This window comes from Echiichthys vipera (genome assembly GCF_963691815.1).
Source record: "Echiichthys vipera genome assembly, chromosome: 22".
Lineage (NCBI taxonomy): Eukaryota > Metazoa > Chordata > Actinopteri > Perciformes > Trachinidae > Echiichthys > Echiichthys vipera.
In genome coordinates, this window is record NC_139847.1 from 4461883 (window position 1) to 4483420 (window position 21538).

General features: G+C 44.4%; 1 protein-coding gene across 1 annotated transcript in view; it reads right to left on the reverse strand.

The window, feature by feature from the left end:
* The window catches only part of tnfsf10l (TNF superfamily member 10, like), a 75125-nt gene that overhangs the window by 14581 nt on the left and 39006 nt on the right, over positions 1-21538 (reverse strand). The window contains exon 2 of the mRNA XM_083937060.1: positions 19669-19818. Coding sequence (XP_083793186.1) covers positions 19669-19818 — 150 coding nt within the window. The remainder of the gene's footprint in view (positions 1-19668; positions 19819-21538) is intronic.

Below are 21538 nucleotides of genomic sequence, written 5' to 3' on the forward strand. Positions count from 1 at the left end.
AAAACAACAAAAAACACACTGACTCATCTGCACAGTACATCTCATAAACCTGTTTGAACTTTTTGTATTATCTAATGACTCCACCCATCTGCTGCATCTGGCCGCTCAAAAAAAAACCCTGCTAAAAATCCAGTTTGGCCCAGACCCGCCTGGCTGTGGTTTACACTACATCATCCCTAAAGACCGTGGCTTTCCTTTTTGAAAATAACCTATTTTCTATAAATCTGGAGTCTCTCTCAAAAGCCTACAAGGTGGCGAGCCTCAGGCGCTTATTGTTTAGACTGTCAAAACGAGCCCATTTATCACTGCGTGGTTAAATGACTTCATCGGAGTTATGTGTTTATTCTTTTATCTCAAAGTCGTGCTGATGCAAACTTTTCCATTTTATTTTTCATGCAGACAGCCGAGGCAGACTGGGGTACATGCAGGGAAGGGCTGCAAATAGAAGATAAACGCACCGAGCCAAGGACAGTGTGGTCAAGAGACGATGTTAGTTACCAACACAACTATTTGAGGAGTCACAGAAGCACATTGTGCGGTGAGTGTGTGTACTCTAGGCACTTTATTCACCCCCCAGAATAGAAAGCATTAAAATTCTGATCAACAAAAACATCCTTGATAATGGAAATGGGACCATGACTTCATCAGACGCAACCAAAATGTCCCATTTTCAAGGTTGTGAAAAAACAGGGACAATACGGGGCCTGTTTATCCCAATGGACCCACTGTTGAGTTTTTGATTGAAGCTAGAAGCCAAAATACCAAATGTACCAATATAACAATGTTTGGTCTCGGTTTTTACAGCCTTATAAAGGTTTGTCTGTGTGCCTGTTGAATGAAAGAGTGAAAGATTCTGTGGAAAAAAAACTTATAAAACAAGGTAACCATCTGTGTGTTATCACAGCACAGTTGTCACCTCATTTAGTCTCCACTCGCTAATCTCGTGGTGAAGTGTAAAGAGCGAGAAAGTCTGCGTAGGGAGGAGGACGGGGTGGAAACAGGGGTCAAACAAAGACCTCCACCCACAAAACTGTGTCCAAAGTGAAACCAAAAGTCAACGTTGACTTCTCGTGTACGTAACGAATACGTAAGACCTTTTTACTGAAAATAAGTCTGGAGTGCAGTGTCATAGGGCGCACACACACTGTCCGTCCGCACCGTGCCCCGTGGTTTAGGGTCCTTGTTCCCCCCCTCCAGGCCCGTTTGTACTCACACTACCTGGGCCTCGTGAATGCTTCTTGCTGCCTGTACGTCATCACGCCGTAACACATCACACGCATTGATGACGTCATGGCGATGCGTGGCTTTGTTTCCAGATCTTTCCGTAGACCTCGGAGTTTTTGTGCGTCTTGTCGACTGTTTTTGAATCTTTTCATCGACCAAATCTGCAGTAAACACTCCACCTCCGCATCACACCAACGTGAACCTTTCACCGCCATTGATTTAAATGTCCGTGCATGGTCCCTCCTTTTTTCTATGTCCCAACAGGTGCACAGGAAATGACGTCAGAACCGCCGTAGGCCTCGTGCTCGTACACGTGCGCACGCTCGTGCTGGTACATGTGCAAACGTGCTTTACAAAAGCCCACCTCTCCCAAACGGGCCATGGCCGGCAAGCGTGCTAGTTTCGGTTTGGTTGCACTCACACTGGTCCAAAGAACTAAACTTTAGCCGTGAAACCTGTTTGGGCACAGTACGGACGGACAGTGTGAATGCGCCCGTATTGGGCTACCAAGTGCGTTGAAAAGTGTCTGCAAGCGACCATGAATGGAGCGCGGACTGGTGACTGGAGAGGTGCCAGTTCATCTCCTGGGCACTGCCGAGGTGCTGTTGAGCAAGGCACCAACCCCCAACTGCTCAGGGCGACGGTCTCTTGCAGCCCCCTCGCTCTGACATCTCTCCATTAATTGCATGTATATAGGTCCTGTCTGTGCATGTGTGAGTATTTCGGGCCTGTGTGTGTGTAACATGATTAATAATAGAGTGAGAATTGAATTTCCCCATTGCGGGACTAATAAAGGAATTCTTCTTCTTCTTCTTCCTCTTCTTCTTGAACGCATCCTTGTTTGTGTTTTGACCAGACTTCTCTTACAGTGTGTTGATTGTTCTGAGATTAATAGAAATCGAATCGAATCTCCTTCACGAGGCGTCGCAAATGACAGATATGGTGAATATGACAAAAATAGCGGGTGGATCTAACAGCTGACAGAACCTTTTACATGCTTCTTCTTTGTGTAAACTTCCCTTCATGGTTACAGTTAACCCGTGGGTGTTTCTGTGTTTTTATCATGAGGGAGATCTTTTTTTAATCTCTCTTTTGAGATAGAAACACGGAGAAAACCCCCCCTGTGTGTTTTTAAATTCCTCTCTGACAGAGGAGGCTAAATAGAAGTGGATGGTGGTGCAACAGTGCGAATAAGCAACAACAGCTTGGTCCGTGTTTCCACTCTCTGGCTCTCCGCCCCACCATCAGCACTGTCGAGACAGCTTGGCCTCAAGGAAGTGTGAACTATGAAAGAATAGTAAACCTCTTAACACTCATCCATCACTACGTATGAAACAAAACCGAAGACCTTAAACCTGCACACCCTCAACCCCTGACTGTTTTTGGCACGCTCAGCTCTCTTTGTTGCATCTTTTTCTATCTACTCTTCATCTTATATGTTTTTCTTTTCTAGTGAAATGAATGTACTTATAAGTGCTTTGAGGGGAACGAAGGCAGAAAAGAAAGAAAAGTGAATACGGTCGACGAAAGGTGTAACAAATTTCAATGAAAATGCAAAGCTTTCAGGGCGACGCGGTGAGGTAGTGGTTAGCTCACAGCGAGAAGGTTCAAGGTTCGCGTCCCAGCTGGGGCCCTTCTGTGTGGAGTTTGCATGTTCTCCCCGTGTCTGCGTGGGTTTTCTCCGGGTTCTCCGGTTTCCTCCCACAGTCCAAAGACGTGCAGGTGTTCGGTTCATTGATGACTCTAAATCACCCGTAGGTGTGAATGGTTGTCTGTCTCTGTTTGTCTCTATGTGCCCTGTGATAGACTGGCGTCCTGTCCAGGGTGTACCCCGCCTCACGCCCGATGTCAGCTGGGATCAGCTCCAGCCCCCCCGCGACCCTGACAGGGACAAGCGGTTGAAGATGAATGATGAATGAATGGATGCAAAGCGTTCACGTGTTAAGGTAAGTGTGAATGCCGCGATAAGAACTTGAGAGAACCGAATAAATCCAGCATCTGGCTTCTGTTGGTGCGCTTCCATGTCTCCGGTGCTTTGAGTTGCCGGAGGGGGAGACGTGTTGATGTGTGAGACGCCACTTTGGGCTTTAAACGGGAGGTTAAGCCGTTAAAGATGCACAGGTGACGCAGGAATGCCATATGAGATTTATTGTAGGAGTTGCTTCGTCTGACGGGAGCTGTTCGCTTTGCAGAAATTCCCGACAGATTCCTCACAGATCATGAGTCTGGCATTTAATACGTGCATCGTGAGAACCCAGAAGCTTCTCGTCTTATATATTAAAGGATGCTTAAGGAGCTAAAGAAAGTATATTCGTGAAGGAATTGGGGAAGTGAGGATGGAGACGTAGACGTAGAGTGGTGGTCGCGGGACAGGAACTCGGCCTGAGGAAGGAATGAGGAGAGGGAGGGTGGTCGACGCCGGGCACAGAGGGCTTTTGTGTTTGTGTATCAGCTGAAAATCACTAACAACACTACACCCCTTCACCCTGTGTGTGTGCGTGTGCGTGTGCGTGTGTGTATGACTGACATTTGCTTTTGAACTGTAGAGCAGAATAAGATAAGAAACTGCTTCTCAGAGTCCGACTTGTTTCTTCGGCATGCGCTGGTTACTCTAAATAACCGGTGACTTCATTGCGACGGCTCGCATCCCCTCATCAACGACCCCATCACACTTTTTGGCGTGGTCCTGCATGACGCTTCCTGCTGCTGATATATCACCTTAGCCGTGCTTGTTTCTACTATTCTGCTGTATTAACTGCCATAACATATAAGTCATATTCACATTACTATAGGTATTATTATAGTTACTGCATCTCTGGAAGTGTGTCTGTCTCTGTCTCTCTCTGTCCATCTGTCCGTCTTTTCTCTTTCTCTCCTTCTCTTCCTCTCTCCGGTGCAGACAGATGTCCGTCCTCCACAGAGCTGGGTCTGTCTGACGTTCCTGTCTGTTATAGTGAAGGTTTTCGTCTCCACCGTACTCTACGGGGGAATTGTTGGGTCTCTGTAAATCATGAATAAGTCATATAGAGTGTGGTCTTTACCTACTCTGTAAAGTGTCCTGAGATAACTGACTGACTAAATGTTTCACGCTTGAAGATAACCTGCAAGATCATGTCTACGTTGTTTAATTAGTCTCAAAGCCTGCTTACATTAAATACAGACGCGCGTTGTACGAGCCCAACGCTACGTGCTCCTCATGAGGGAGCATTTCTACCCCCTCATGCACAAAAGTGTCCCCACATCCACAGGGCCGTGACGAGCGCGAGCTCGGTTTTTATGCACCAGCTTCTGAGGCTAATAATTAAACGCCACCCTCGTGTCCCTGACGTTTGTATCGGATCTTTGTGAATTAACAATCTACACTTCAGTGTCTCTGTGTGTGTGTGCCGGGTCATTTCAGTACAAACCATTCGCTCTTCTTTAGTGTGGCAATAATCCTTTGAGTGGTTCATCAATAAAAGAACACTTTAGCATTGATCTATGAATAAAAAGGTCTTTCATATGACAAACAAGAGACAAGCGGAGCGAGAGATGTTAGGAACAGACAGTCCACTCAGATTCGTACTGCGTGACGGTGATGATGGCACAGAAACGACCTTCCTGACTCCGTTTATTACAGAGCCCAGAGTGCATCATTTTGGGTCCTAAAACAATCTAACCCCGAGTCGCATGGTGCACGGCCTTTCTTTAAAGCTTTGTTTATTTGTTTGCATCCCCGTTAACTACTGCTAAGGTAGCAACTACTCTTCCTGGGGTCCACACAAGTCAACATTATATCAGAACATAAAAGAAATATGCAATTAAAATGAATTCAGTTTTATTTATAGGTCCAAATCATAACCAAAGTTATTTCAGGTCACTTTACAGAGTAGGTAAAGACCACACTCTATGACTTAATCATGATTTACACAGACCCAACAATTCCTCCGTAGAGTACGGTGGCAACGAAAACCAGAATCAATTAATTAAAAATAAAAACAAGCAAACTACACAAACGTATCCACACATTATCCAAGCTCCAAAATAGTAAAAACAGCATATATATTACAGTGATTGAGAAAAATATTATAATTATCATAGATATTATGTATGGGTGGACTGTGGCCCAGTGAGAGAGTGGGTCGTCCTCCATTCGAAAGATTGGCGGTTCGATCCCCGCCTACCCCTAGTCCACATGTCGAAGTGTCCTTGGGTAAGACACTGAACCCTGAATTGCTCCCTGTGCTGCGCATGGGTTTGTAAATGTGGTGTGAATGGTTAGATTAGATGGTATGTAGATGTCCACTGCCATCAGTGTGAATGTCTGTGTGAACGGGTGAATGTGACAAACACTGTGAAAGCGCCTTGAGTAGTCAGAAGACTAGAAAGGCGCTCTTCAAGTACAAGTCCATTTACCATGTAGAAAAACGTGGTATTTGGAGAGGTACTTTTTAAAAGGAACTCGGAGTAGAGCCGCTGCTCCTTAGCGTTGAAAGGAGCCAGTTGAGGTGGTTCAGGATCATCTGGTAAGGATGAACCCTGGGCGCCTCCCTAGGGAGGTGTTCCAGGCACGTCCAGCTGGGAGGAGGCCTCGGGGAAGACCCAGGACCAGGTGGAGAGATTGGATCTCCACACTGGCCTGGGAACGCCTCAGGATCCCCCAGTTAGAGCTGGTTAATGTGGCCCGGGAAAGGGAAGTTTGGGGTCCCCTGCTAAAGCTGCTGCCCCCACGACCCGACCCCGGATAAGAGGCTGAAGATGAGATGAGATGAGATGATTTTTAAAGCCACTTCTACTTGTTAAATGTGTCGTGTCTGATGGTTGCATTGCATTAGTTTTTGAAACAGGAAGTAAATGCATGTCTAGTATTTCCGTTCTGATCATTCTCAATCTTCACCAGTGACCGACCCAAATGTTATGTGCACCCTGATGCCCTTAGCTCTGCTGTGATGTCTAACTGTAGTTTTTCCAAGTCTTTATTAGTCGCACTTGACCACACAGCTGCACGGTAATCCAACTGAGTAAGCACCAATGCATGTCTGCCCACACCCCCTACTGTACCAGTGACGTCAAAACAGCTGCTTTGAATCAGCAGGCAAGAGCCAAATACTTTCTATGACATCACCGCTTCGACACGGAGCCGATCTGGAGATATGGCCGACCCTTAAAACAGCTGTGTGAGACAAAAGGGAGGCCCCTGGAGCTTTGAAGAAAGTGACCCATGGCAGGTCGTCATGCTGCAGGATTGTAGGATTCTCCTTAATGAGCTTATTGAGTTGATCATCCAAGTTGTGTTTTTCTCTTTCAACCGTATCACTTGGTCCAAAAACAAGTGGCCAGAGCGTGTTGAGGACAAGATCCAGACCGTGAGGGACTGAAACCAAGTCAAGACCGATTCTTTGCGAGTCCAACACGGCATGACACACATGTTATGACGGTTAAGTTTAAGCAAATGAAGCAAATGGTGATGGTTAAGTTTAGGCACTAAAACGACCTGGGTCAGATTAGAAAATAGGTTGTGGTTTGGCTTTGGCCTTCACCTGACCCATCCCCCAGCCCGACCCTGCGCGCATTACTTTTCGTATATGTACAAACAACGGATGAGAACAGCCTGCACACAAAGTCCTCTTTTGCTGCGTTTACACAGGAGGGCTGCAACCCCTATGTTGGGAAACCTGGACTGTGTCTGGCTGTTCACATTACGTCTTTAAATGTGAACAGCTCACGCTCCTGAAGTGACCCGCATGCGTTAGTTGATCATTGATGACGCCACGCCACAGCAGTGTTTTACGGAAGCAAACATGGCAACGGCAACCGGTATTGTATAGTATGGCTCACCATTCACTCTCCCTCCTCTGGCCGCCATCATTCATCTACAAAACAGTGCAGCGGGTGAAGAATGACGCATTAAATGCAACCTGGCTGTTCAGATTGCGGCCGCACATCCGATACGTATCTGAGTCAGTAGCACATTTAGACGTGGCCTGATTCTGATTCGAAAATGTCAGATTAGATGCGACTTTCGCTGTTCACACGGTAAAAAGCAAATCAGATATGGGTCACAGATGAGCGCTAACATCGGATTCAGGTCACTTGGAACTGCAGTGGGAACGGAGCCCAAGTCTGAGACCGAGTTAAGACAGAGTAGAAATGCAGTTGATTTAAGGTGGTAATATAACGTAACATAAGGTGGCATTGGTCGTCTGCTGGAGCAGCAGCATATCAGCAGCAGACAGGAGGAGACTTGATAAACTTATCAAGAAGGCCAGCTCCATCCTGGGACGCCCTGTGGACTCAGTGCAGGTGGTGGGAGAGAGCAGGATGATGGACAAGCTGTCATCCCTGCTGGTACAGGAGTCCCACCCCCTGCAGGTCACTCTCACAGCACTGGGCAGCTCCTTCAGCAACAGACTGATACACCCTAAGTGTGCGAAGGAGAGGTACCGCAGGTCCTTCCTTCCTGCTGCTGTCTGTCTGTCTCCTGCACTTCTGTTTTTTGCTCAATTTGTCTTATTTTCTCATATTTATTCACTCCATATTATATTATTACAAAACAAACAAAACAAGAACACCTGCACTACATCATGTGAATATGTACATATGTCTATTTCTATTTCTTCCCTTTTTAAATTTAACTTTATTGCTTATTTTTGCTATTTTTTACCTTATTTTGTCATATTCTGTTGCTGCTGTGACAAAAGAATTTCCTCATCTGCGGGACATTAAAGGTTTTCTGATTCTGATTCTTGAAAGCCAAGTCAAAGTATGTGAAAGTGTGTGTGTGTGTGTGTGTCCGTGTGAGAAACCGTTTTGGTCCACTTTCTTTCCCCTAAACTCTTCCAGTACTTCTCGTTCATGTTGGCTCGTGATGATGACGCCGAACAGCCTCTAAATGGACGTAAAGATGCGAGTCTTCTCGTTGTTTCTGAGGCCGGGAATGAACTTTTGAAACTCAGTTGTTCTCGGTTAAATGTTTATGACGTTCGATTGATGAAAGACAGACATTTCAGCATCCTGCAGTCGATCTAATGATCTGTTTTTCATTTTTACAAGACAGACAAGTCTTACTTAAGTCCGTCATGGATGTAAGAGTGGGAGTGGCTTTGGGTTTCAGCTGCTACTCCGAAGCCTCGTCTAAACCGGCCTCCATAAAACAAAAGGTAAATCCCTTTTTTTGACCTTTTGACCTAAACCGGAGGAAGGAAAGACATTCTTCTTCAAACTAAATTACTGCTGTTCACTGTAGCATCTAGCCATCTGAAAACGGGCACTTGTCTGCAGTACATGTGGTAAAATTAAAAAGAATCAAAGAAACTCTTGGACAACAATCAGAGCAGACTGACAGCCATCTCTGCCAAAAACAAGAAAATGTCCCTTCAGTCAGTTAGATACGCATGCACAGTTATTCGCCCATCTGCGTCGCCAGGTCATTAACTTATAATGAATCAGCTTTAATGGAGGGAAGCAACAAACAAAATCTACATCCTCCGACAGGTCTCTTAACTAACTGTGTGTGTGCGTGTGTGTGTGTGTGTGTGTGCGTGTGCGTGTGTGTGTGTGTGTGTCTGTGTGTGCATTTAGCTCCATACATCTTTAACAAGGCAAAAAGGTTGAAACCATGCAAAGGCACATTTGTGGTGGATCACATTTTTTAATATTGAATTTTTGAAGATTGATTTTTTTATCCTTTAATTTTTTACATTGATTTTATTAACGTTGGATTTTTTTAATTTAAATTTTTTGGTTATGAATTTTTTTTAACCTTAATTTTTGGATCATTGAAAAATAAATTGTTTAATTCAGAGTCAAAGCGTTCAAATTTATAGTGTGTGTGTGTGTGTGTGTGTGTGTGTGTGTGTGTGTGTGTGTGTGTGTGTGTGTGTGTGTGTGTGTGTGTGTGTGTGTGTGTGTGTGTGTGTGTGTGTGTGTGTGTGTGTGTGTGTGTGTGTGTGTGTGTGTGTGTGTGTGTGTAATATTGATTTTATTAACGTTATATTTTTTGATCATTGAAAAATAAATTGTTTAATTCAGAGTCAAAGCGTTCAAATATATAAATTCAACGCAGAAAAATTCTGTGCCAGAAATTCAACGGTGTGCGTGTGTGCGTTTTTAAAAAACAACGTATCGATGTCCGGGCTTAGCCATCCAATGTCCTCGAATCCTAGAACGGCCCCGGTTAAGACACACCGCAGCCGAGAGACCCAGGAGAGAACATTTGATCCGGCGATAATACAAATTCCTGCCGTGTGTGCGTTAAGCTGGACCCTTTCCCGGAGCGTCATCCATCACTCCCGTTGAGAAGCTGGGAGCTGATGTATCGCCAATTTGTCCCAGCAGGTGCAGATGTTACAGTGGCGTCTCTGAAACGGAGGGCAGCGGGGTAGAAGAAGGAATGCTACTCTGGTCTCCACAGGGGCTGAAAGCTCCAGCACCTGAGCTTTGTCTCGTTCTTTACCCTCCTCTGCGGCCCCATCTGCGTAAAAGCCAATGTGGACCGGACAAGTGTTCGCAAACATGCAGTAGTAGACGATCCAAAGCCCGCGGAGTCGAATTCTCCAGATGGTAACACAGAAGGAAACCTTTCTTTTCCTCTGCGCCCCATACTGGGGAGACTGTTAACTCTAAGTCATTCATACTTTACATTATTGCGGACTATTTTACAAACCCTATAAAGCATTTCCACCTAAAAAGGAAGTCACGAGTCTCATCTCATCTCATCTTCATCCGCTTATCGGTCGGGTCACGAGTGCAGCACGCAAACATGTACCGTATTATCCGCATTATAAGGCGCACCTTCAATCAACGTCTTATTTTGAAACTTTTTCCATATATAAGGCGCACCGCATTATAAGGAGCATAGAACAGACGCTACAGTCGAGGCTGGGGTTACGTTCTGCATCCATTAGATGAAGCTGCGCTAAAGGGAACGTCAACAAAACAGTCAGGGGAGGTCGTCTTGTTGCTTCCTCCACTTCGGCACCATTGATTGGTTCATGTTAAACTCTCTGGCTGCTGCTCTGTTCCCGTGTTCTCCTGCGTGACTAATGGCCTTGAGTGTAAACTCTGCGTCGTAAGCGTGTCTCTTAACAGGAGCCATTTTGGGCTCTTTACACAAACACACATGGAAATGAAACGGCACGCTTCACGCAGTCGTATATCTCAACATGCACCGCGCGTTACTTCTTCTACGGGGAAAATAGAGTCTGCGGCTGCTCACCGTAGTTGGAGACCTGTTGTGGCTCAATATTGGTCCATATATAAGGATCACCGGATTATAAGGAGCACTGTCGGCTTTTGAGACATTTGAAGGTTTTTAGGTGCAACTTATAGTGTGGGAAATACGGTAATTGCACAGATATTTACATTGTTTTCATGCAGGATGCTACTGAGGGCAGAAAACCTTCTGCACACATGGCGAACTTTACTTTCTGGTGCTGAATGTGATGCAAGAAAGCCTTTTTAAATGACGATGATTAAATGGACCTCGAGCAAAGGTTCAAGTGTCAAGTGGGAGTCGTTTATGCAATAATGAAATAAACTCAAACCATGTTTATGATCAGCAGGAGCTTTCACTCAAACCAGTGTGGTGCTTTTTTAATACTTAGGAAAGTCAGATGCTCGAGACGTTTGCTGGACAGTAAGTTAAATATTTCTTTTTTAACTAAGCCAGAACGTTTTTTGTCTTCCCTGTTTTGCCTCCTCACAATATTCGTATAATCAAAACCTCATTTAATGGTTTTTGCGGTCCCTATCTTGCAGCTCTTTTTTCTTTTCTTATCTCTACTCCGTCTCTGCTTCCTCTCTTTTCCACCATGTGTTTTATATCTCTTATTTTTGAGGCCACGTCAGTCAGCATGAAGGGTTTTTAGGGCTTTTTATTGCCTTTATGACAGAGCAGCTGGAGAATGACAGGAAGGGGGGGGGTGAAAGATAGAGTGGATGACACGCAGCAAAAGTTAGAAGACTCAAACCTGTGCCGCTGCCAAGGAATTGGCCGACATGGGGCGCACGTGCTACCGGGTGAGCTAGAGGACGCCCGCCAATCATGTGAGGTATCTTCTGGAGTCGCAGTGATTTTAGAACCACATCATTCCCTCATCTTTTTGGATAAACGCGTTGAGGTATGATGGTTTTAAGACAGACCCTCAAGAGTCCATCACACTGAACACTGTATGTCTGTTAAATATTATTTCCTATTTCCAAAATAATGAGGTTTGATGGTGTAAAAATAAGCAGAATAACTGATATACCCCAGATTTTCACACATTAAAGTGTAAGTCCGGCAAAAATGGACCCCAAGGTCTTTTTTACGCCATGAAAATACATCAAATAAGCCATGGAGACAGTTTCTTTCGTTGATCGACCACGTGTAGACGCTAAAATTACAGATAAGCTTGGGGTGGTGCGATGAACGAATCAAAACCACTAATACTGCTGAAAATAACACCAAACCTCTGCAGCAGCATGTGAAGAGTCCCTACACAGAAAACAAAGCACCAACAACGTAGTTAGAGAACCTGGAGTTTATTAAAAAAAGACTGTTTTAAGAGTCTGTTCCTTATCAGTAGGTCCATGTTGACAGGTAGATTATTGAATGCAATCCAAAAAGGAGGAGCCCACTGATGATTTGTTCCAGAAAACAGGTGAACTTTGTGGTTTGTGGCAGTTTGCAGATGGTAAAAAGTTTGGAAAAGTCCCAGACAGCAACTTTCTCTGCAGCACTGAAATGTCACGCGAGAGGGTGGGGACGTCTGTTACCGGACGGGGCTACAGGTAGCGGCGTTAGGTCAATATAAGTCAGTGGGGTTGCGTTAGTGTCCAAGCAAGATTGAACACTCAAACATAGGAACTTAAATGGCTGAGTCCAAAGATTTCAATAGGACCGGTAATCGACATGGACCTACTGGTAAGGCACAGACGTGTAAAACAGTCTTTTTCAATCAACTCCAGGTTATCTAACTACGTTGTTGGTGCTTTGTTTTATGTGTAGGGACTCTTCTCATGCTGCTGTAGAGGTTTGGATCTATTTTGATCATGTTAGCGGTTAAAAAATGCCGTTTTGGATGCGTTCACCGCCCTAAGCTAATCTGTGTTAGCCCTTTGGGGCTGTTAGCGTCTCTCCAGGAATCTCCATACATGGTCGATCAACGAAAAACTGTCTCCGTGGCTTATTTGATGTATTTTCATGCCGAAAAAAACACGGAGTCAGGACTTACACTTTAATGAAATGGTCTGAAACTAACGGGGAACAAAATCAGCCTGAGTGCTTATATGATTTGGAAGACACTTAGCAGGCTCAGTATATATGAGAATGTATATTTTGATTTATTAGTAATAAGCTAAAACAGGCGAAATGACCAGTTCAATTTAACGTGAACCTTTGGATATTTATTTGAGCATTTGCTTGGACCAGCCCGGCTTCAGCTCAGCCAATACACTGTTTTTCTTTCCCTTTCTCCACAGCGTTGTATAATTAAAACCTCCTTTCTTCTCCCGCACCACCTCTATTTTCCTCCACGTCTCTCATCTCCTTCTTTTCTATTTGTTCCTGTCCAGCTGGGCTTCTTTCCTTCTCTCTTTCCTCTTTCTTTCTTCTTCCCTCGCACACTGTTTTTACTCCCGTGACTCGGCTTTGTACTGCAAGCGTCTCTCAGTTCACTCCCATCAATCACTCCTGTCTGCATCCTCATCAGCGTCCCCATCATCTCGTGCCGACACCACAAAGATCCTCATTTTTCCCCCATCACCCTCTCACACACACATATTTGTCACATCATTATCGCTGTCACTCACTCACTCACTCACTCACTCACTCCCTCACTGATTAAGTACAGTTTGTGCCTCACAGAGGAATCTACATGCAGAGCCAACATACATTTGATAATAATTTCCAGGGACACAAACAGCCAAAAACTGCACTAACGCTCCTCCTTTTCTTCGTCCGTCTTCTACCGTTTGTCTGTTCTTTTCTCGTCCTCCCTCCCCCCCTCACACACACGCTGCTTGTCATTCCTCGAGGCTGAGCACGTCATTCAAAACCGCATAGTTTAAGTTTATCAGCGAACCAAATAGAAGCATCTGTTTTTGGACTTTGGTGGATGAATCGGATTTGTGCCAGAGCTTAAAGTCACGTACAGTTTGTGTGAGTGAACCCTCAAACTAATCCCTGTCAAGTTATGTACTTTTATTACATTTATGTGGTTAAACTTAATTTTTCACTTAGGACCGGTGATGCATCCATTTACAAACCAGTCCTCTGCAGGCCCTAGCCTCTCCATCCAGTCCCAACTTGTTTGCAAAAGAGCACTGCATCAAATGGCTCCCCGGCACCTGTTAGCTTCAACAGCTGGGACGTCTTACAGACACCCACAGGCTGCAGCAGCAGTGTCTTTGGTCTGACATGACCTATATTTGTCCTCGGGAATGTTGCTTCTGTCATCCGTGACCCTCTAAACTACGTTCTTTCAAACGGGCTTTCAAACAACGCTGATTGATTATCTTTGAGGGAAACCGACGGTTACATATGTGACCCAGTGTAAGTTAATACATGAGAGGCACAAACTGGGGGGCTAGCTAACACCACAGTGTTGTTTATACACTTGGGTTTTTGAATGGATTAACCACAGGACGTTAGCGAGCTTTAAACCCTATTCCCGCTAAAGTGAGACACATTCAACGTCACGGAAAACAGAGTTAACAGTAGAAAGCAGCATGGAGGCATCTGATACTTATTCGTCCTATTTAACGATGTTCAGGCGCTGTTAGCAATGGAACGTACAGAGTTTGTTGGCGATTGGCGTCCTAGCATCGCGCCGGAAAAGGAGCCAAAATTAGCAATTCCAACCAAGTGTCATGTTCCCACACCACTGCGGATCCGAGCTAGATGAACACCTGTGACTGCTGCAGGAATTTGTACCGGGAATGAAGGTCGATTGTAACCACTAAAGATAAAAGCCAGATGTCAGTGTTGTTGTTGTTGTTGACAGATGCCAACCAAGGAACCAGCTAAGTAATGCAAGTTTAAAGCCAGTAAAAAAGACCATTTGATTTACAAGGCTCAGTAAATGGATCATTTAGCATCCAGGAACCAATAAATCACATGATCTTACCAATAAATATACCACCAGCTGATCATTAGCTGGCTGCCCTCTTAGTGGTCAGATTTTGTAGTACGCTGACATCTTGACCTCCTTTTCAGACCTCACAGCTAGTTCTGTCCCATTGTGACTCAAAAATACAAAACAGGTTTCAGATGAGGCTTCTTCTTTCTTCTTTAATTTTGTACGTTTAGGAACATTTTAGTCTGTAAATGCTTTGCATCTGTTTCAGGATAAGGCTTTAGCAAGAGAAAACATCTGCCTTCTTATTTGTCTGCGGAGCTGCGAAGATTAATCGAGTAGTTTGAAACGATTATTTTGATCACCGAATCATCAGTTTGAAGGAAAAAAGTCTAATTTATCTAATTACAGTTTCTTTTCTTTGAGTTGTGGACAAAACAAAAACATTTGAGGATGTCATTTTGGGGCTTGTGGTTTGAGGAACTCGGAGTAGAGCCGCTGCTCCTTTGCGTTGTAAGGAGCCAGTTGAGGTGTTCCAGGCACGTCCAGCTGGGAGGAGGCCTCGGGGAAGACCCAGGACCAGGTGGAGAGATTAGATCTCCACACTGGCCTGGGAACGCCTCAGGATCCCCCAGTTAGAGCTGGTTAATGTGGCCCGGGAAAGGGAAGTTTGGGGTCCCCTGCTAAAGCTGCTGCCCCCGAGACCCGACCCCGGATCAGAGGCTGAAGATGAGATGAGATGAGATTTTGGGGCTTTAGGTGCTATTTTATTTATTTTTCTCTATTTTCTGATATTTTCTGACAATAAATAATCGCCACAGTAACCGGCAATAACAATAGTCGTTAGTTGCAGCACTGTTTGTCTGATAAATGAAAATGGACATAAAAGACAAATGTCCTGTGGCCCTGAATGCTACATAGGTTAAACACAGTTAATTCAAACTGTATAATTGCTTTTTCAGTCTTCATCCGTGTAAAATGTAAACTCTATATAGCTTGCTGCTCCAGTTTAAAATCTCGATCTCCAATAGTTTCAATGAAGCATTTTATAAGGAACGAGACGGCGCCTACTGCCTCTGCCAGCTCCGTCTAACCACCTCCAGTTCCTTTCTTTGAAAACAGTAATCCCCTGATGCAAGCTGAGGAAGAACACTAAATCAGCTTGGAGTGAATCACTAAAAGTGGCTTTTTAAGAAAACCACAATGTTGTTGACGCTCTACTGGCGCTGAAAGGGGTTAAATACCTTGCTCAAGGGTACTTTTAGGCCTTTCCCCCCAGTTAGAGTATCAGTTAGAGAAGGAAGAAAACATACAAAGTGCTGACATTGAAAAACATGGGGTTTGGATGAACCTCATGTGTGAATGTCTGGAGGAAAAACAAGTAATTGGATGTAAATTAGTTTGGACGGTGTGTCACCAGCATTTAGAAGAACTAGACATTCCTGTTCCCGTCCACTGAGGACCACAGGGGCATGCAGCAGCCCTCTCCGATTGTATCACGCAAGTAGAGCAGAGAAAGAGAGGAGGGTGAAGAGGTAAAGAGGCAAAAAGCCAGGAAGAGAGATAGACTTAAAGAAAAAAGGACGAGTGGCTTAAACAAAGACAGACGGTGTAAGCATCCAGACATTCAGACTAAGCGGGAAAAGTCCTCTTGGCTATGTCTGCAAGAAGATGACTTATATCAATGGAGTGTGTGTGTGTGTGTGTGTGTGTGTGTGTGTGTGTGTGTGTGTGTGTGTGTGTGTGTGTGTGTGTGTGTGTGTGTGTGTGTGTGTGTGTGTGTGTGTGTGTGTGTGTGTGTGTGTGTGTGTGTGTGTGTGTGTGTGTGTGTGTGTGTGTGTGTGGGTGGGTGGGTGGGTGGGTGTGTGTGTGTGGGTGTGTGAGAGGAAGACGGCTTCCAGGAGTCATCGGTATTTTCATGCTGATTCAACATATGCACCGAAGGGAGAGTGACCTTAATGTGTGTCGGTCTGTTACTGCAGTGTGTCATGGTAATGTGACTTGTGTTTAAATGTTTGTGTGTGTGTGTGTGTGTGTAAGCAATACGAGCTATGAGCAATAAGAGCCGTTTGTTTTTGTGCATAAATGCGTCTTTTTATGCAATATGGGATACAAATTCCTGTCTTGTCTGATCAGATCCCAGATATCGACGCCAAGTAATCCAAGGCGTTCATAAACCTCAACAGATGGAGAGGCGCCCCCCGGCTGAAGCGCCTCAGCACAAACATATAACATTCAAACTTTTAATGCAAACTGGGTGATGTTATTGTTCCCCAACATGCACACAATTGATTGCAAGCCGGGGGGGTTCAGTGTCTTTCTCAAGGACGCTGTGGTTGTAGTTTGGTTCACTGATTCGGCCCATGGAGCCGACACACAGCTCATGGAGGCAATTAAGGTACATCTGCTACAAAAGGTCACACTGAACGCTGATTTTAGGACTGGGTTCAGCGGCATGTTCAGGGTGACGGCGTACTTCAAGTAATACAATGTATTGTCATCAACAGGTTCGTAGGATATCGTACGAAATATGACGTTCTATTCAATGCTGGAAACGATTACGTTACGTTATGTTTTGTTACATTTACGAAAACAAAAGGTAACAGTTTAGGCAACAACACTACCCTTAAAGCAATTCTTCCCTTTCAGGCATTTTTACACCTTCTTTCGTCATCTATTCAGTCAGAATAAAACGATTTGCAGAGTTTCCTGCCTGTCATCCGTCGCTCTGTTTCACTTGCGCTGCTCATGCTGCTTTCAAGTGCCATCGGAAGTCCGAAGTTTCGGACCTCCAAATCCAGCAAAGTGCACTGTAATGCCTGTCAAAGTGGAACCTCCTACTAGAGAATTTGGGGTAGGTCGATCTCCCTCAAATTCACTAGTAGGAGGTTCACTTTGACAGGCATTCTAGTGCATTTTGCCAAATTCGGAGGTCCGAAAATCCGGACTTACCACGGCACTTGGAACACAGCATTTCTCTCTCAACATGTCAGGGGAGGAGGGACCTTCAGAGGTCAGGCAGGGGGAATAGGGTGGGACTTTGGAGGGAAGCGCTGAGTGCTCTATCTGAGACATGCAAGAAAGGTAAGAATTGTTTTTAGTGACTAAAGATGACGGTTACGGTTAGGCATCAAAGCGATTTGGTTAGGCTAGGCTACTACAGGGACTCTAACACTGGTGAGAACAGGCTGCGTAATCTCGAAACAGCCGTCCGAGCTTGTGCATGCTAACTAAGCTGACGACAGAGCGGAAAAGTACAACAGTATTTTAGATAAAAAACAAAAAATGTATCGTGTCAAGCTTGAAAACAGGACTTGGCACAACTGGTGGACTCAGTGGCATCTGTAAGAAGGGCTTTTTACCTTTATGAGAAGTGTTTTTGACTGAGGTCTGGCACAAGTTCAACAAGCATCAGTTTCCCAGATAAAGCCGGTAAAAGCCAAACAAAACACATTGCATGCATACAACAGCTTGCAAACACACACGCACCCTGAGGGTAAATGCAAATATCGGTCTGCGTGTGCTTCCATGTGCCTAAAGACAGCCAGGTGCACTAAAGTGTCCCGAGCCCAGACTCATGAAACGCACATAAATGCTCTGAGGTCAGCAGTTCTTATTGGTTATTGATTGGTTGTGTGATTTATATTGTTGATGGCCTGAAACAGAAAGTCGTGTTGATACTCGCACACACACACACACCCTCACACGCAGCAACTCAAAGGTCACTAACAGAGCCATAAACGCTTTTATCTCTGCACCATCACTACCAGTAACTACCTCTCAGACAGACACTAGAAATAGAGCGAATGACCCAAATATTTCACTAATGAGCTCTATAGCTAATCATGTTTAAGTCAGTCATTGTTAACGTTAAAGGTTTGTCTAAGTTCAGCAGCTGGTTGAGGCACAAGCTGAGAAAAATTATGTGTCTAATACTAATAATGTTTGTCTTCCACTCAATCCATCTTATATCACAGCTACACAGACTTATTAAGTGTTTTATTGTTGTTTTAAGGAGGCGCTTGCGCTCACGGCCAGATGACTGAGCAGATAAAACCCACCGTAAAGTTCAAACCGAAAGAGTGAGAAACATTATTACTAAGACTGAATACGTGACACCTGCTGTTTTTAATAATAAAATGATACTTTGGGCTGTGGCCGTCCAATTGTCCGCCCTCAGTTTGCTTTACTCCACACGTGTCCCGTGTGTGTGTATATTTATATGATGAGTGTTGCTGAAGGTTTTGCCGTTACGATGACAAATCGGCCCAGCTTGTCCCACCCCAGAGGTTCAGTTCTGCATCAGTCTCCGCACATGTTCCCCGGCTCCCTGTAACCAAGAGGCCTCCATCTGTTCTTTAACCCGGGGTCAGCAGAACCGGCCGCACACACTTCATTTAATACCAAAAATATATAATTTAGGGATTAAATATTATGGTCTGGATTTCGTCCGTTAGCACTGCCAAGATATGAAGTAGATAGTCCGGTGGGAGTGGTTCTTAACCTGGCAACGATGTATTTAGGTGAACTTCTTCCTTATGTGATGTACAAATATTTAACAGTTTGGTCAGGAAATGTTTCTTTTCTGCCAATTTTCCTTATGATATACTGTACTATGGACTGATTCGGATTGGGGATGGGCGTGAATAATTCCTCGATTCTTCGATTTCTCTCCGTTATGAGGATTTAATGAGGGAACTTCCTCTTTTTTCTTCTTTTTATAATGCAGGATTGTGCACAGACACGGGCCATTGACTTTTATTCTATTATGAGTTATTTATTCAACACCACCTCATTTCAAAACTTAAATAATAGTGTTGTTGGAGCTCAGCGTGTTCTCATCATCATTTACGTAATACGAAAACAACAACAACAGTACACATTGTGAGAGTCTGTTGGTGCATGGGAAATATTTTACGCCTGGCTCCACACATTCAGTGCATCTGAATCAATGTGGACAGAGAGCATTGCTTTCTAAGAATAGATTACCCCCTTTGAGGAAACAAGTTATTCATGCGATTACTGGATGTTGGAGAACATTACTCATGCCCATCCCTAATTCTGGGAGGATGTGCTTTGTTTGCTGCTTTCATTTCTTTACAAACGCCTTCATGCACTTACTGCTCTAACTAAATGCTCAACTAAATTGATTTAAAGGCTACAGTAAATCCTCTAAAGCATGTCCACCACTGGAAAACTATCCCAGTCTCCAGACCTACTTGCCTGGAGACTGGACTCATACCAATACAAATACCAATATTATAATATCGTAGAGGTTATGTATCATTAAAACCTATTTATTCTGCAAAACAATAATATTTCAGGGGATTGCATCAAAAATCAAATAGTGATCGGGTTTCTGTCTCCAAAACAAATATAGGAATGCAGAATGAAACTCTTTGCTTACCTTGGAGATGTATGCTTTGATGCCTTCGGCCAGTTTGATGCAGGGCTCTCCGAAGAGTTGGGCCAGCTGGTCGGGGATGTCCTGGTCCTTGTCCAGCGCATTCAGTAAACTCAGACACTTGAGCTCCTCTGTGACTCCCTGGCTACGCACCTACGGAACAAACAAACATGAAACAAAGATTTGTTTTAGTGCCTTGTAGCAAAAAAAATGGGGCCATATGTCTGCAAGATGTGAATGCGCGGAGCTCTCTGGCATCCAATAAAAGCATTTCGTAATCAAGTTTGCATTGTTACAGTGGGGTTGTTGACATGATCCCGTTTCGCCCAATTTGAGACAGCCCACACCAGAGTTTGATTCTGGCGTTCACACCAACCCAAACAAACTACACCAAGAAGTGTCAACTGGTGTATCAGCCTATCAACTCATTTTGCAGTTTCCTCTATTTTCTACGCTTTGTCTTCCAGCTTCCTTTTCATTTTGCACTTTTTCTGTTCATGTTTTTGCCATTTATTTCCCAAAAGGTACTTTCACCCCTTACAGGGGGGTCCAAGTGATCCAGTAAAGGGTCGCTGTGGCTGCAGGTTTTCATTCCAACCATGCAAAAACACACCTGATCCAACAAATCAACTGTGTGAAGACAATTCGGCTGATTGCATGACTCAACTGAGGTGTGTTTTTGCTTGGTTGGAATGAAAACCTGCAGCCACAGCGGCCCTTTACTGAATCACTTTGACACCCCTGCCTTAAGTGAACCCGTCCTTTTGTCTGATTCGTATAAAGGGAAGTGAAAGGATGAAAACACTCCTCAAACTAGGAGTGAAACAACCTGAGACCTAATGTAACCAAATAGTTTTTTGGCACATGGACGTCTGTCTCAGGCAGCTGTAAAACAACTCCTCATGTAACAACACTTGAGTGCATGCATGGTCTTACTGGAGAGCTCCTCTTGGACAAATAGTGCGTCCATATCGAGACATCTAATAAGAGACAATTAGATCAACAATTCCTCTGAGGCGAAGGGGAAATTGTTGCTTTTGCTACGCCTCCTGTTTGGCAGTGACTTCCATCTCAAATAAGACATGTTTTCATGTAATTTCGGGGGGCAGCACGGGTCGAATAAGACGAATAATCTTTGGGAACTGAAACGTAGAGGGAGGCCTTATGAAGCTCAGTTATGTGCTCCCCCTTCAGGGAGGTTGTAAGCGTCACGGTCTGAAAGCCCTGCTAATGACTCTATAACAAGCGCTGATGAGGAGAGGGAGATTACGGAGCTGCACTCCTTCACCCCTGTTCTTTGTTTTTTATTAGTTTCTGAGGCCTGTTTTCTGATGAAACCTGTTCCCTTTATCTCTTTCTCTGCCTTCCCTTTATTTTCTTTGTCCTGGCGATACTCATCATGTTGATGCATGAGTGGATTGCCCTGTTCTTGTTGAAGAGACCGGTGTGTATGTAAATGAGCTCTAACCAAGCAGAGCGGTCAAGGCGCTTACGGGAAAAACTGCGTTTCTTTACAAAAGATCAGGGTCACTCGCACAGTCCTGAAAAGGATGACTCATGTCTTGTATTTGGCTTCTTTATCCTTTCACAGACTAAATATGATGAGTCCAGTTGGATACATGTAATTGTTCTGTTGGTGCACATTCCCGTTACAAACTTGTATCCAGGTCAAGTTTGGGAGGCGTTTAATGTCAAATTAGGTCAAGCATACAAAGTGCCTGCACGAGAGGGAGGTTTTCCTGTCTGAACTTTACTTGCTCTTAAATCTAGAAAAACAATGTGACATGTCAGTACACGATCAAACGGCGTTTGAACGTTTCTTTCAAAACAGATGAGAGAAACAAAAGTCCATTTTTCTTACGGTCTTAACTTT